The following is a 17,546-nucleotide window of genomic DNA, read 5'->3' on the forward strand; positions in this document are numbered from 1 at the left end:
ATAATAAATGTACTCTCGTGGCTTTATTTTAGATGATCCTCAAATTGTTTTAGAAGTACCCACAGCAACATGTTACTCTTAATTACATTATTTAGCTGTTTATTACAGATTTACAACATTATACATTATATATTCAAAATTAGTGCTTTGTTGAAAAATCTTTAGGAGAATTGATATTTAGAATATATTTTTCTAACTTGAACCAAAATAGATGTTATTGAAATGAAAAAAAAAAATATATAAAAAATATTAAAAAACTTAAAAAATAAAAAGCTTTTCCAAGCTTATTATATATAATTTCTTATTATATATATATATATATATATATATATATATATATATATATATATATATATATATATATATATGTGTGTGTGTGTGTGTGTGTGTGTGTGTGTGTGTGTGTGTGTGCGTATATATATATATATATATGTATATATATATATATATATATATATATATATATATATATATAATTTCAGTTTTAGTTATTTATTTTATTTTTATTTGTTATTTATGTATTTTTATTTATGTATGTATTATATATATATAATTTCAGTTTTAGTTATTTATTTTATTTGTTATTTATGTATTTTTATTTATGTATGTATTATATATATATATATAATTTCAGTTTTAGTTATTTATTTTATTTGTTATTTATGTATTTTTATTTATGTATGTATTATATATATATATAATTTCAGTTTTAGTTATTTATTTTATTTTTATTTGTTATTTATGTATTTTTGTTTATGTATGTATTATATATATATATATAATTTCAGTTTTAGTTATTTATTTTATTTGTTATTTATGTATTTATATTTATGTATGTATTATATATATATATATATAATTTCAGTTTTAGTTATTTATTTTATTTGTTATTTATGTATTTTTATTTATGTATGTATTATATATATATAATTTCAGTTTTAGTTATTTATTTTATTTTTATTTGTTATTTATGTATTTTTATTTATGTATGTATTATATATATATATAATTTTAGTTTTAGTTATTTATTTTATTTGTTATTTATGTATTTTTATTTATGTATGTATTATATATATATAATTTCAGTTTTAGTTATTTATTTTATTTGTTATTTATGTATTTTTATTTATGTATGTATTATATATATATATATATAATTTCAGTTTTAGTTATTTATTTTATTTTTATTTGTTATTTATGTATTTTTATTTATGTATGTATTATATATATATAATTTTAGTTTTAGTTATTTATTTTATTTGTTATTTATGTATTTTTATTTATGTATGTATTATATATATATAATTTCAGTTTTAGTTATTTATTTTATTTGTTATTTATGTATTTTTATTTATGTATGTATATATATATATATATATATATATAATTTCAGTTTTAGTTATTTATTTTATTTTTATTTGTTATTTATGCATGTTTATTTATGTATGTATTATATATATAATTTCAGTTTTAGTTATTTATTTTATTTGTTATTTATGTATTTTTATTTATTTATGTATTATATATATATATATAATTTTCAGTTTTAGTTATTTCTTTTATTTGTTATTTATGTATTTTTCTTTACGTATGTATATATATATATATATATAACATTTTATATATTTAAATATTTTTATTTTAGTTTTTATATATATATATATATATATATATATATATATATATATATATATATATATATATATATATATATATATATAACAGGCATATTTAAAAAAAAAATTAACATAAAAATGGAAAATTTTAAAGTTACACTGTAAAAAATGGCCGTGATTTTAACAGTAAAAGACTGTAAAAATGCTGCGGTGAAAAACTGTTGATTGGTTTACAGAAAGTTTCCGTACTATATACGGTGAATAACTGTAATAGATCTAATGGTACATTTAATGTAATTTTACGGTAAAATACCGTTAAATTCACAGTTTTTGGAAGTGAAAAATAACAATTCATTGTAAAATTTACAGTGAAAAACCGTATATTGACATTCCCACAATTCCCTGCGTGATACTTCACATTTGATATATTTTTGTTGAAATAACTCTGTTTCTTCTTAGTTTTTCTCATTTTTTTCTAATCAGTTATGTACATTAGGGTTTTATGTTACATCTAATGTTGTTAAATTAATGTTTATTGCATTTTTAAAATTTCATGCATGTTACCATGATGGTGTTTAGTGTGTGTGTGAATGACACTGTGTGCACCTTCTATATATTAGTATTGTGCTTCTCAGCTTGTGGAAAAGCTGCTTGTGATGAACTTTGATTCATCATGTGACTCTCATCACCACTGTGTTTGGTGACTGTCAGTGTATTATAAAGGTACAAAACAGATATTAGTACTTCATTAGGTTAGTAAATTAACATTATATCAGTTAATGAAATACGTTATTTTACCGTAAATTTAACAGATTTTAAATGTAAAATTCACATGTAACTCCGTAAGTATGTTACGGTTTGATGTCATTTTTACAGTATTGTTCTGGTAACCACAGCTGCCGGTATTTTTCCGTAGAAACAACGGGATTTTTTTTACAGTGTAAACTAATTCAAAAACTATAATTGTATCTCATTAATACTAAAATAACACTGGTGTCACATGAAAATGCATTTGGCAAGAACTAGATTGCATAGAATTAGTCATTGCATAATCCACGCAACTACATTTCGACTTTTTAACATTTTAGACTTTCAAATGTGGATCATTATCACTATCGTTTGTGGTGGTGAACTTTTCTTTTCTAGCCGATAGCAGAACTATGATTGTTAGATATTACCAAAAAAAAAAAAAAAGAGAGAGAAGGTCACCTCAGGACAACAAGTGCTATTGGCTCAGTTTCACTCAAAACAAATGAGCTTATGAATCTGCTCCCTGTGGTCAGCGAAATTACCAGGCAATATTATCCACAATGATACATTACATCGCTCTGTATTCTGGGCTTTGGCTTGTTTCACGGTTATTATGATCAAAAGGACACTGTCAAGAGTAATTATGAGTCTTTCAGGGCAGATGGATTAATTATGAGCCAACAACAATATTCAAATATATTCAATATTCAAGCGGTCACTTAAGACCTAATGTGTGAAATAAAGAAATTTGCTACATATTTTTGATAAATTCTGCATTCAAAATCAGATTATATTATATTGAAATGACAGAATTACTGTAAATAGAGCCTTTAATTTGACAGTTTTATTCTGTCTGCTACTTTTGTTTTATTTGGGGTGAAATGTCTCTCGAACAGCATCACATCACACACATGAGTGCACTGAAAGCTTACATTCACAAAACACACTTGGTCAATCTTTAAACCGTTGAAGGTCACCGACTCCAGCCTCTCTGTTGTTGCCCGTGCACCTGTAGGTCAACAGTCAGTGCACAGTATATAGGTCACACGTTAACCATGATCTACATTCTCAAGACCAACTTGCCCTCACTCACACTACATTGGCGCTAAAACAAAGGACAATGGGATATTGACCTGATAATCACGACTCTATGGGAGGCTGGACACATTAAGGGCCTTACTGCCATGTTCACAGCAGGAGAGACAAACTCATCTGTAGCAGATCAATTCACTTGTACTTGATTAAGTCAAACATTATTTTAGTATCATTGAGATATATAGTTTTTATTAATATTTTGAATTATTTTATTTTTTTCATATTTGTTTTCATTTCAGTTTTAATTGTCATTTCGCTGTGTTTTTTAAACATATAGTTTTTATTCATTTTTATTTTAGTTTTATGTTGTGTCTCAAATTATGCACTATATACACTATGTACTCATGCACAACAATATAGTGCATTAATTTTACAAGGTAATTTTGTCATTCAACATAGGAGCCTGACAGCCCCTCCCTCTCCACAACGTAATTAAAGCTGTGACAGTTAAGTATTATACCTATTATTCTTATACTATTTACACTATATATTATTTATTTCAGTTAATGTTTATTTTATTTTTAAAGTAGCAAAAAATGTTTTCTTTTTTTTTAAATTGTTTTAGTTTTAGGTATACCTATAATAAACCTGAAACTTACATAATAGTTAGTCCTAATAGTGAAAAATGAAAGATTTTCATAAAAACATATATGTAAATAGAATTATGTATAAATAATGTATATATATATATATATATATATATAGTGCTGTCAAACTATTAATTGTGATTAATCTCATTCAAAATAAAAGTTTGTGTTTACATAATATATATGTATATACTGGGTGTATTTATTATGTATATATAAATACACATGTGCATGTATATATTTAATAAAAATATATTTATATATAAAATATTTATATTTATATATAAATATAAATATATAAATATACATGTATACATGTAAATATTTCTTAAATAAATGTATAAATGTATAAATACATGTATGTGTGTGTATTTATACATACAAAATAAATATAAACAGCATATACACATATATACACACATGAACACAAACCTTTATTTTGGATGTGATTAATCATGATGAATCGTTTGATGGCATTAATATATATATATATATATAGGTTCATGAAAAGCATGTTACTTCTTTGTCAGAAAGAGCCAAATAACATCATAGAGTTACAAAATTTGTATATCCTCTTTACTGCATAAGTTAAATTCATCCTTGTTTTTCACTCACTAGTGTTTTTGCATGAGAGAGAGGCACTACCCAGCAGCCCATCCCCCCTGGTTTACATACATAGAAAGAATACAGTGAACCCTGTGGCAGAATGTCACATGACTATACAGCTTGGGACCTTTTTCAGGGCATCGCTCAACATGCGCTATATACCAATCAAGAAAACAGAGCTTTGGATACAATAATTATGTTTAAAAACAGGAAATCATTCAAACGTCAATTGTACATAAATAACTCTGTAGTGAAAAATAGCTATTGTGAATGACATTGTTTAGTCCAAAAAAAAAAAAAAAAAAAAAAAAAAAAGACGCAACAGGAGTGGCATTTTGGTTTTGGTTTTTTGCTAGTTAGACTTAAATGCAAACATTACTTCATGGAAAGCACAACACTTCAACTAGTTCTGAGGCCCCATCCACAGCTATACACTGAACCTAATGACCCTCTAGAGAGAGACCCATCCCCCATGTGACATATATCAAACAGAGACCTTGAGCTCAGTGTAAGCACTTACTATAAGTTCCTTCCAGTTCAGCTGTGCAGTTCAGCTTTTCTCAGTCTGGCCACTGAAGCATACCAAAATTTCGGACTAAAGAATTATTTATGACACAAATCAAGGGTTGCTTTAAAATAAACAAAAATAATTATATAATTTTGTATTCTTTTATTAATGATTCGTTTCTTCTGGTAATAAAAGTATTTTAAAAGTGATAGATGAAACATTGCACGTGAATATGCAGTTTACCAATTAACTTAACCTTAAATGATAAGGTTATCGAATACCACAATATTGCTGTGGTATTTACCAAGCCACTAGTTAAAGCAATTGTCAAAAAGGTGAAATTTTAACTTTTAATGTTATTTAACAATATTTCTGCTGCAATAAAATTTTTAAAAATGTACCATGGGCTGAATATGTCTGAATACTCAATTCTGATTGGCTGTCCATTAAAGGGGTCCTTGATTATGATTTCACTTTTTTAACTTTAGTTAATGTGTACTGTTACTGTTTGAGCATAAACAACATCTGAAAAGTTATGACGCTCAAAAATCAGTGCAAAGGGAGATATTTTCTTTTACATAAATTGCTTTTTAAAGGTGCTAAAGAGGATGTTTTGTTTTATACATTTTTGCAATATTACTTTACTAACTGATAAAAGACTATTTATTAGGTGCACTGAAAGGAATAATATTAATATACATCATCTGTGCACGAGGTAGGGCCTTAAAAACATCTGCCAATCGTTTACGCGATCATCACGTAAACGATTGGCCCTCTGGCTTGTCAATCACTGCCATGACGTTCCTTGTGAGAGACGTGCACGGCTGTGCGCTCCAGTAACTTTCCACACTCCACAGGCGCCGCATGCAGTGTTTTTGTCAGGAGACAGGAGTAACAACTGCAGATTATGGGTTACCTACGGTGAGTCCGACATAATGAATCCACTAACACGACAGAGCGAATGCCGGTGGTAAACAAACACTCATGTTCCAATACTCGTGCACGAGTTTTGGGAGGCGTTCCCTCGAAATGAGCTGTGAAGGAGGGGGGCTGTTCTTACTCATGCGCTCATTTCAAAAACTCACTAACAGTCTTTGGTTTCTCAGTCGACGAAAAGATCCTCTGTAGCACCTTTAAGGACTACAACGAGCTTTCACGGAGCCCCGCATATGACATGCAGGAAAGAAATAGTAGGCTAAATCGTGCACACGATTTACTAATTCGTTGCCTCGATTTATAAATCGTGCGCACAGCTTCTTCCCGGGTTGGTGACATCACAAACCCTAAAATTTACATAAACCCTGCCCCTGGGGAATACGCAACAAAGGGGGTGAGGCCATGTTGAGTTGCTTCACAAATGAGGGTCAATTCAACACTGGATTTGCATGACAGCACATGCTAGCCGATGAGTTGAATCTACTCAACAGCAACTACATAAATTTATCTACCAACCATTAAGAAACTCCATATGCATTGTAAAATTTGTAACTTCTTCCTGAGTCTCTCCATCAGTGTCCGACTCATTGAACAATGTAAGGCTGAACACTGTTACTGACAATCGTCATTTTGGCTGTGTGAGATTCTTCAGCTTTGTTGTTGTAGCGCAACAGAAGCGCAAGCTGTTAAAGCTCCACCCTCTTCTGGAAAGTGGGCTGGGAGCAGCAGCTCATTTACATTTAAAGGGACACACACAACAAGGGCGTGTTTTTGCTCACATCCAAATAAATGATAAATGATCTGTGGGGTATTTTGAGCTGAAACTTCAGACACATCACCAGAGACTTATATTACATCATGTGAAAAGGGGCATAATAGGTCCCCTTTAAAACTGCTTGATGCACAGGTTTCAGTTCCAGTCAGTTTAAGCATCATTCTATATTAATGCACTGTTTTCATTGAAGCACACACACATTACTCAGACAAAAAGATCAGAGATTGCACTACACATGCACAGAAACATTCAGGAGCACAGAAACGTATCAACACTGCCCCGCAACGTTTATTAACAAAATACCTTCGTTTTTGAATCGCTACATTATATTTCTCAGCAACATTTCACGTCAGGTGGTTCTTTGTATTAAAATCATTTGATGCACAGCTAGTCCTGGATTATCCATTACAGATATTACCTATTTTCCCTGGTGGAAGATTCTGTATCTTGTAAAGACTGCACTAAAGCCACCAGGTTAGACACACTGTGATGTTTTAACTATTCATATTTGAAATGACTTCCAGTCAAAGCAGGTCTGCATTCATCTAGAGCCATACATTCCACTGTTGTTTGCTCAAGGGCTTGTCATTTAAGTCACATAGTACATTTTTGACAAAGACTGGTTTAGTTTTTTTTTATTAAAGCCTCTGGTTATTCGACTTTACCAGACAATAGAGTTTAGCAACACTGCCCCAATATTTAACCAATCGTTTAAAAATGTAGACCAATTACATGGATAAAAAAAGTGTGTAGACTTCAATGAATCACTGATAAGTCTTTACCATTTCAAAATGTTAACATGGAGAAAAGATAACATTAATGTGTGACTATGCCGGTTCCACTTTACGCCTGCTTTTGAAAACGTTTAGCTTTGTTTGAACTGGTTTGCTACTTTAAACTTCAAGCGTTGCGCAATGTGCAAATTTTAACTGCTAGCACTGAAAATAAACTTTTTACATTCAACAAAACACAGATTCATATTTATTTACAATGCATTTATCGTTAATGTTGTTGAATCAAAATGACAAGTTCTTATGATTTAACATACTTTTATTATTAACAGCATTCAATGGTTTATAGCCTACAATATCACAACATCCAAAATGGAAATAGGGTGATGACAGAACACAGTCCTGCAATGACCTTTTGATGATCTAAGTGTTAAAATGTTCCCGTAGATCTTTGCAAAACACCAAAGGTGCTTCTGGGGCAGATCACAGTACATGACTCATCTGTTGCTCAACGTGAACAGTTAGTTTATGTAATTTTAACATCCAAGCCATGGATCTTGTCTTTGTGTCCTTGCAACGAAAGATATCTTTCGGGCCATCTCAGTGTTGTAGATTCTCTTACAGTTGTCGTAGCTCTTTCTCTGTCGCATACGACAGGGTTTCTCATAGTATCTTCTGCGTTTCACAGATTCAATTATTCCGTCTGAGGACAGCACTCTGCAGAGAAAAAGAGAGAACTGTAATATTTGTAAATATGAAATATCCTAATGAATTATATGGTTATATGGCTGAAAACAAAGCAATGTTTCAAACCAAATCCAATAAGCTTAAGTGTTGCGAAAGTAAGATTATACAACAATCCAAGGTAAGAGTTTTATAATCAGGGTATAATCATATTTTCAACTCAACTGCACCCTCTAAAGAAACTTCTGCAATGACGCATCTCCCTTACAATTTTTCATTGACACTACCTTTTTCCACTTACCTAGGACTGTTACATTATATCATTTTGTTTCACTTCATATGTGCATTACAGATATTTTAATATTACTTGTTTATTTTTACTTATTTGACATCGCATAGTTTGTGATCAGAGCTCATGCTACACTGCAAACACTAATGCAGTTTGTCATGCCAATAAAGCACACTAAAACTGAATCTGAAATTATTAAAGACATTATTCAGAGTGATTTTTTTCTAGCTATATACAAGGTCAGGCAACAAGGGTTATTATCGTTAACTGAAACTATTAAAAACATTTTTGTTAACCAAAATAGAGCAGAAAAAAATATATATATATAAATATTCAATGAAAAAACATACACTAATCTAAAATTGCCTTACCTTGTTTCTTACTTTGGCATAACTGAAATAAGTTTAAGTTGAAGTGCTAATATTACTAGCTGGAAATAAATAAAAACTAAAGATGAACTTAAACTAAACCTGAAATAAAAATAAATGAAACCTAAATAATATATATATAAAAGAAGAAGAAAGAAAAAGCACATAAAATTACTGAAAATTAAATTAAAATATAAACTGAGAATATTCAAATAAAATAAAAAGCTAATTCAAAATATAGTTAATACAAACTATAATAGTAAATAATACTAAAATAACACCGCAGGCAACATTTGTCAATAAAAACATTACGCAAGGACGTAGAAGAGAGGGCGTGGCCAACTAATTTACAATTAACCCTCTAACTGCTGACTTGTTAATCATTATATAATATACAAAGGTTCTTTAATCAAGTTATTATGTGTTAACAGGAAACCCTACTAAATCTATTTTTATATAATGCGGGATCATCCATGGGTTTGCTCAAAATCTTGATTAAGGGGTCTTTAAGGTTAGGCAGTGCATGATGCATCGACTAAATGACCTACTGAGAACTGATAGAGGTAGGTCTATATCTCTATATACTATGACATGTCGTGTGGTGATGTGATATGGTCACATCAGTTATTAGAGCTTAACTAAAAGATTTTACAAAGACATTTCTTGACGTTAGATGATAGCTCTAGATTAGTTAAGTACCTGCTCAGAGCGCCATATGCCGCATCGACATTGCCGTTCTGGACCATGACAGTCCGAGCGATGAAACGAAGGTGGTTCGCCATGTTTCGTCCGTGCTACCGCCAATTGTGCTCGGGTGGAAATGCGATCTGTTGAACAGACAGTTCCTGGACGTGAGCGCGCGAACTCTAGGTGGCGCCAAATGGATTTCAAAAATCAACCGTTGCGCTTGTTGAAGGAGATGTACTGTGTATTTCAACGGCTCAGTCACACAGAAGAGAAATTAATTCAGGTAAATGTATTGATTAGATTTATAGACTTTTATAACTTTAATTGATTACAAAACAGGACGGAACCTAACAGGATGGAAGTAAAGAGCTAAAGTTAACCATTGCTCAGTGGCTCAGATTAGGCTACATGAGGGACAAACTTGATGTTTATTTTGATCATTTTAACCATCTTTTTAAGTTTGATCATAACACTATGTAAATTTTCACCTGGAGGATGACTGTCTAACAGTATGAACATTTAAATTAAGAACACAGCAAAAACCTATGAAATGATTACCTTTTACAACAATATTCTCAGGAATGCCTTTTTGTTGACTAGAGGAAAAATGAAGATACATTTGGAGTATTAATAATAACAAAATGCTGTTTTATTTATTTTAGAAGTAGCCTACCTTCAAAAACAAAGTATTTTAGCTAAGCCTTCTCCACTATGTTCATTAGGCCCATTGAGCATTATGTTTTGTGAAACAAACGACTCTTCACATGGCAAATGGACTTGGGTCATCAGTGATTGTTATCACAAACTGCTCACTTAGTAGTTTTATGTAGAAAAATTCCCCCTCCTTTCACTGTCTTTTTCTTTCATACATGAATTCCTCATCGTCTCCTGGATAATGGGGTCAGTAGTAGGTGAGTCTGGGATAAGGATTGTTTTCTCATTCAAATTCAAGTAGCTTTATTGACTTGACCACTTCAAAGGAAGACTTGCTGATGTGCTTTTAGGGGAAGCATTCAAAGTGAGAGCAAGAAAACAGCTTGAACTTTTGCCACTGTCTCTATTCTGACTGAAAATATACAGTTTCTTTCTTTCTCTCTCACTCGTTTTCCCCCTCTGCTTTTCCTCTGTTCCATTTCCAGGGATATCATTTCTTATCCAGACTTGTTGAAATGTTCTTGGTAGGGGGGTGGGATCAGGGGGTAAAGGGAGAGAAAAGAGACGGGTGGGGAGCAACTAAGGAATCGACTGGTAATTACCTCCAAGCATTTGGAGAAGAGGATGTGGTTTCAGTTTACATGGCCTCATTCTTTCTCTCCTCCCTGGCTCCCTTTTGGCCACTCAAACACTCCATTTGCTTCTCGTCTTCTTGCTGCTTCTTTCACGCCATTTGTAGGAATGTGGAGACGTGCACAAAAGGAACAAAAACAAAATGAAGTGAAGCAGATTAGAGCAAGAGAGACTGAATGAGTGGGTTTGGAGAGAATGAATGGAACTGATTAAAGAAAACTAATGATGATACTTCCTCGTTTATTAAAGGGTTAGTTCACCCAAAAATGAAAATTATCCCATGATTTACTCACCCTCAAGCCATCCTAGGTTTATATGACAATCTTCTTTCAGACGAACACAATCCGAGATATATTTAAAAATATCCTTAGTCCTCCAAGGTTGTGAATGGTAGGCCAAATTCTGAAGCCAGAAAAAATGCATCCATCCATAAAAAAAGGTAATCCATAAGGCTCCAGGGGGTTAATAAAGGCCTTTTGAAGCGAAGGGTTGATTTTGTAAGAAAAATATCCATATATAAAACTTCAAATATACAAGCTTCCTGCAGACGACCGTACGCATATTGCGCACATCAATTTGGGCGTAAGAGCAATCTTTGACTCGAACACAGTGACGCAATGGCGAATGTGGAGAGAGCAAAACAAAACACCGGTCACAAATTAGAAGTCTAAAACAAGAATTTTTAAAGAGAAATGTCGGAGGATTTCGATATAAGAGCTTGAGTTTGTTGCGGTTTGTTGCGGTCGTCTACCGGAAGCTCATTATTCGAATTTTATATATATGGATATTTTTCTTACAAAAACACATACCTTCCCTTCAAAAGGCCTTTATTAACCCCATGGAGCCTTATGGATTAACTTTTTTATGGATGGATGCATTTTTTCTGTCTTCAGAATTTGGCCTACCATTCACAACCATTAGAAACCTTGGAGGACTAAGGATATTTTTAAATATATCTCGGATTGTGTTCGTCTGAAATAAGATTGTCATATAAACCTAGGATATCTTGAGGGTGAGTAAATCATGGGATAATTTTCATTTTTGAGTGAACTATCCCTTTAAGGCAATACTGAGCAGTTGGCAAAATTCATGTGGACATAATAATAAAAAAATCAGTGTCTGTAATGTGGCCTTGAGTAGAATGATTAAAAACAATTTTATAACATTCATTTTAGTGCATGCCCGCCACAGAATCAGATGCTAAATTATACAAATTCGCCTCTGCATAACTTGTCACAATAAAAAATTATTTTCATGATTTGTTATCACAACATTTTTGTTCTTTTGTCAGATCAACTTAGATAATTAATGTTGTTCAGATAACATATTTTGAGTTTCCATTAATTAAACCAATCGCCTTCATTGTATTAACTCAATTTTTTAATTTCAATGAACTCAAAATTTTAAGGCAAACAGCTAAAACTACAATTTTAAAACTACAATTGTTTTTTACAGAAAAGGGTGAATTGAATGTAATCAAACAGAAATATTACTTTATAATTGACTTATGAATATTATTTTACTACATTATTTGTTTAAATATTATTATAGTATCGACAAATAGTGGTTTATTGATATTATTTTGAAATACAAAGTCTCTCAAAACTTTAGTGGAAGTCTAAAGTCAGATTCTTGTTAGGCCACAGACACAGAGGAGTCTACAGCAGCCTCAGCAAGAGACAGGAGAGATTTGAAGCTGTGATATGATTGACTGACAATGGCTGACTGTTGTGGTTTGAATACTAACAAAGCTCAGCATGAGATGCCTTTGTTGGCATGTTTATATGAGGGAATGGGATTTGAATAATTGGGGTTTCCATGTATTTTCATTGGAATGCTTTACAATTCAGTAGATGACAACTATAACTTTAATATTATATATTATTTAAAACTGCAGAACTCCAGATTGAGATGAGGTGTGGTCCATGAGCAAAGAGTCTGGTCTTGTCATAAGCATGCTGCTTGCTTTGGATAAAAGCGCCTGCTAAATGACAATTAGGATGTAATTGAAGGAATTAGCAGGATGACCCGATCGCTCAAGGCAAATGGTGGGGCAAACAGGGGTCTAGTTGGATCTTTACTGGAAGCACATTGTGCGCGAGCAGTGGCCGCCCAATGAAAGACCGCACAGGCGCAAACGCTGCGGATTGGTCGAGAACTCAGCGCACATTTACAGGCTGATCTGAAGCGAGAGAAAGACTGCTGAACGCCGGCAGATGAGAGGAGAAGAAACAACTGTTTGAAAGAAAAGATAAGAAGAAACATGGAATCGAACACTGAGCGAACGATTGCTGACTTTTCTGGATCCTGGAAAATGAAAAGCTCCGAAAATTTCGAGGAGCTTCTGAAAGCTCTCGGTGAGTTTTAAAGATTGTTCATTAATATAAAAGAATATGTTTAAGATTATTAAAAGGAGAAATTATTCAAAGTTTTTAAGTTTAAAGTCTTCTTCTTAAAATGTGACCTTTGTATGTACATTTTTAAATGTAAATTAAGTATTTTAATTTTGATTTATTTTATTAGATACGTTTTGAGGCTTAAAATGAAAATGTCTGTTGTAACTGCCTTGTAAAAAAAGAAAAAAAAAGTCTAATTAAAAGTCTGAAAAAGTGTTGGCATAAGTGGCATATGTTTGAAATTATTACTTGTTTTGCATTATAAAAATGAGACATTTTGTTTTCATTTTGTTATTTGCTATAAACCAAGCAAAAAAAAAAAAAAATGCACGACTGCATGTCAGTGTCATTCATTTTTATTATTATTATTTTTTTTTAAACGTTACACTTTATTTCAATGGTCCACTTAGACATTCTATAAGTAACTTTGCAACTACATGTCAACTACTCTTTGGGTTAGTAGAATAAGTTGACGTACATGTACAAAGTTACTAATAGTCAGTAGAATGTCTGTTGGAGGACTATAAAAATAAAGTGTTAGCAGACATTAAGCAGATAGTTTACTAATACTCTAGTTGACATGTAGTTGCAAAGTTTCTTAGTAGTTAGTAGAGTGTTTTAAAGTGGACCATCGAAATAAATTGTTACCAAAAAACTTACGGCTTGGCCATAAGCACAATCAATGGAAAGCTGCATGGAAAAATGTTATGCTTCACTTCCTCATGGGATTGTGATTAGGCTCACAAACCCTGAAACGGGGCCCCTCGGCCAGCCGTTTGGCTCTGCAGACACACCGTCCCTCGACCCCAATTATTCAAGCCAAGAGGAGTTCAAGTAGACTAAGTATACTGTTGCCCCTAACTGAAATATAATAAATTCACTGTCGTGACTCGCTAATTTAAAAAATATATATTTTCTTGGTGTAAACGTTAAGACTAGGGTAACTGATTTTTATTGCATAAATAAGCAACCACTGTTTAAATGGTAAAACATTCCAGTGGAGATTGGACATGCTCATTAAGGACAGGAAATTGGGCGTAGGAAAAATGGCTTTGGTTTCTGGTAATGATAAATTGCCTTTTAATTTCTTAGCACATTTGTTGGTGTGTTCTACAGGCGTAAACGTCTTTCTGAGGAAGATTGCAGTTGCAGCAGCCTCCAAACCAGCTGTTGAGATTACACAGCAGGGAGAAAGCCTCTCTATTCAGACCTCCACTAGTGTGCGGACCACTCATGTGTCCTTCACGGTGGGCGAGTCCTTCAACGAGACTACGGTGGATGGACGCCCATGCACAGTAATACCACCCATCCATCATCGCTCCATCATATCAATCATTCCATACATAATATTTTTCTCTCACTACACATAAGCATGTTACATAAAACAGAAATGTAATATTATAAAGTTTACAATATATAGATATAAAATATATTATTATTAATATTGTCGAATACTAAACTATATAGTAATATATAACTTTATTTGATGGTAAAAGTTCATTTTTACCTATACACAAAAACACTATGATCTATGTTTTCAGCAAACAATCCTTTATGAGACTAAGACATTATAAATTAATATTCCCGTTCTTAGTTAATTTCTAACTATTTCAATTTCCCCTCAGAGTTTTCCAAAATGGGAGACTGACAGTAAAATCACTTGTGAGCAGACGCTGCAGAAGGGGGAGGGACCTGAAACATCATGGACACGTGAACTGACCAATGATGGCCAGATGATTCTCGTAAGTACACCACTTAGGCTATTTGAATATATTCAACTGACTTATTCCAGTAGCATATAATATAGACTACAACCTTAAAATGCTCAACACCTTACAGTGATGGATGTTGTTCATTCATCCTTGTTATATTGATGATGAATAGATGTTCACATTATTAGAAGTCACAGCTCACATTTAGGCCACTTACAGTAATCAAGCCCCTCAGTTTCTGTTTTTTGTTCCTAATTAATATTTTGTAACTTTCATTTAGTTAAATCAGTGTTGCATGGTAGGAAATGAAAACAATTATTCTTTGAATTCAGAGAACAATGTGAATATATATAACATGTGTTCATATGTTTAAGCCCATCGGATATGAATCTTAAATTGTTTAAACAGTTGGATGGTGGTTTCTGATGTTTATTTTCCAGACCATGAGAGCCGGAGATGTTGTCTGCACCCGTGTCTATGAACGAGACTGATGGATACTTGGATCTCAGTTCATTCCATCTCAACTATGTCCACAGTGTGCTAAAATACTAGTTTATCATTGTACAAATAGCCTGTTCCTTCCACTTTTATATGTTTGACATATGCTAAGTTTGTGTTTTAAAGGAGAGATGTTTGAAGGGTCAGAAACGGTACTTGTGTAAAGATGGTGTGAGTTTGCATTGTTCTTTTTAATGCATTATCTGAAAAGTGTATTTATTGTTGTTGTTCGTGCATTTTATGTCGCAGTTTCATATATGCCACAATGTGGCTTATTAATCAAAAATGTTTTTGGCAATAAACCTTTATACAAATAAACCTCCAAAAATCTCATGACTTCTTCACTGTTATCATCTTGCCTGGATATATAAATCTCTTTGACATTGACCTTGGTTGCATTTTTCCACTTATTTTCTGCCTCTTTCCTTCTCTTCAAAGTGCCCTTTGTGTCTTCTCGCTTTCTGTCTCCTGATCCAACCACTCGCTGGTTTGAACAACACTATAAATTTGTATTTCACGAGTGTGCATCAATTTTTGAATTATTTCCTGGCAAAGAGTAATGGGGGAATGAGGGAGAGGTATGGAAAGAGTGAGTAAACATTAGAAAAGAAAAATGATTTCATATTTTCAAGGTTATATTCCCTCTGCTCTCTCTCCCATCTGTAGCTAGTTACTGCATGAGGTCAGTGAGAATGGCTGTCATTCCTCTCTCTTTTGTCTTTCTGCAGCCAGATTCATGATCCAAGCTGTTGCTTTATGCTAAATCTGGGGCGCATGCATCTGGAAGCTTAATAAAAGAATATGAATAAATGATGCAAAAAGTTGCTGATACTTAAAACTCTATTCCGTTCTGCCACAGACACACATTTATTCAGCAGTGTTCAAAGACTGCTGTGTTTTTCCAGTCTGCTGCCAATGATGAATTTTCCAGGTTCCCAGACAACAGAGCTCACAGTGGACTTATTCAAGATTGCACATAATTTCAGTGTGCTGTTTTCTCTACGAGTCTCAGTGGTCTTGTTAAGAGTTTTAAGCTCATATAACCCATGAAATGTATGTATGCCGCAGTGTACAGGGGATGCTGTTAAAGGCACAATATGTAAAAGTTTTAGATTAAAATATCCAAAACCACTAGAACAATGTTATTTATTTTGTTGGCTTGTGTACTTACATTATCCCAGATGTTTCCAAGAATGTTTAAATCCAGAGAAATAAGCAATTTTAACCAGGACACAGACTGTGTCTGTGCGTCGCCTTTCAATGACCTCATACCTCGATTTCTGGTTTTATTTTGTAGAAACCATGGAAACACCAAAAACGCTTTAATAAATGTTTTATTAGACAAGGGAACAACTGTTTGGATACATTTATAGACAGAAAACTATTCATTGATATATAGCTCAACACAATTAGTCTTATTGTTTGAATCTCATTTTCTTGATTATATTAATATGATATTCTAATATCGATCTAGCTTACTGCAGTGTGCAAGAAGTGTCTCATAGCAGCCGCTGAGCAAACACACAGAGTAACATTTTAACATCATTTTCAACACCCTCAAATATATGTAATATGATAAAACAGCTCTGCGTTACCCCACATACGCTTGACTTCAAGAAGCGGAAGCGGCAACTGCAACATAAAGTTCCGTTGCTCTCGAGCCATGTGTCGTGCTCGTCTATCATCAGCATCTGCTTCATACTAACGTTAATAATCTCATCCATGAACATGATTTCTGCCCGAGTCCCATCAGATTATTTTCCCCTGGCTGTGAGGTGAAGACGACATCTCCAATGACTCCGTGCTCAATCTCAGTGTCATCAAGCTACGCCTTTGTTATGTATAGGCGACAGTGATGCGCGGGTCAATGTATAAACAACCCGCACCCGACCGACGTTTTCAACTAACCCGCCCGCAACTCGGACCGCAAAAAAAAAAAGGAAAATATTGTACCCGACCCCGCTTCCTGACCCGCATTTTTTTAAAAGTAGTAAATGCTCATTGTAGCGTCATTGGGCCAT

The 17,546-nt window shown here is 32.8% G+C and overlaps 2 protein-coding genes across 5 annotated transcripts; one reads left to right on the top strand and one right to left on the bottom strand.

Moving 5' to 3' along the window:
- Positions 1-7,905: 7,905 nt before the first annotated feature.
- mrps21 (mitochondrial ribosomal protein S21) lies at positions 7,906-9,783 on the bottom strand. Its single transcript, XM_048202569.1, has 2 exons — positions 9,645-9,783; positions 7,906-8,321 (listed from the first exon to the last, which is right to left on the bottom strand). Exons 1-2 carry the CDS (start codon positions 9,725-9,727, stop codon positions 8,141-8,143), a joined length of 264 nt encoding a protein of 87 aa, XP_048058526.1. The 5' UTR covers positions 9,728-9,783; the 3' UTR covers positions 7,906-8,140.
- Positions 9,356-15,843, top strand: crabp2b (cellular retinoic acid binding protein 2, b). Of its 4 annotated transcripts, XM_048202565.1 has the most exons (6): positions 9,788-9,915; positions 10,541-10,543; positions 12,817-13,276; positions 14,432-14,610; positions 14,941-15,057; positions 15,468-15,843. In XM_048202565.1, the coding sequence occupies exons 3-6, from the start codon at positions 13,183-13,185 to the stop codon at positions 15,516-15,518; spliced, it is 441 nt and encodes a 146-aa protein (XP_048058522.1). In that variant the 5' UTR covers positions 9,788-9,915; positions 10,541-10,543; positions 12,817-13,182; the 3' UTR covers positions 15,519-15,843. The 4 variants fall into 4 exon arrangements, with proteins under 4 accessions (XP_048058525.1, XP_048058524.1, XP_048058523.1 ...); XM_048202567.1 differs by lacking the exons at positions 9,788-9,915; positions 10,541-10,543 and adding an exon at positions 9,391-9,508; XM_048202566.1 differs by lacking the exon at positions 10,541-10,543 and having other exon boundaries at positions 9,721-9,915.
- The last annotated feature ends 1,703 nt before the right edge of the window (positions 15,844-17,546 follow it).

This window comes from Megalobrama amblycephala, linkage group LG9 (genome assembly GCF_018812025.1).
Source record: "Megalobrama amblycephala isolate DHTTF-2021 linkage group LG9, ASM1881202v1, whole genome shotgun sequence".
Classification (NCBI taxonomy): Eukaryota; Metazoa; Chordata; class Actinopteri; order Cypriniformes; family Xenocyprididae; genus Megalobrama; species Megalobrama amblycephala.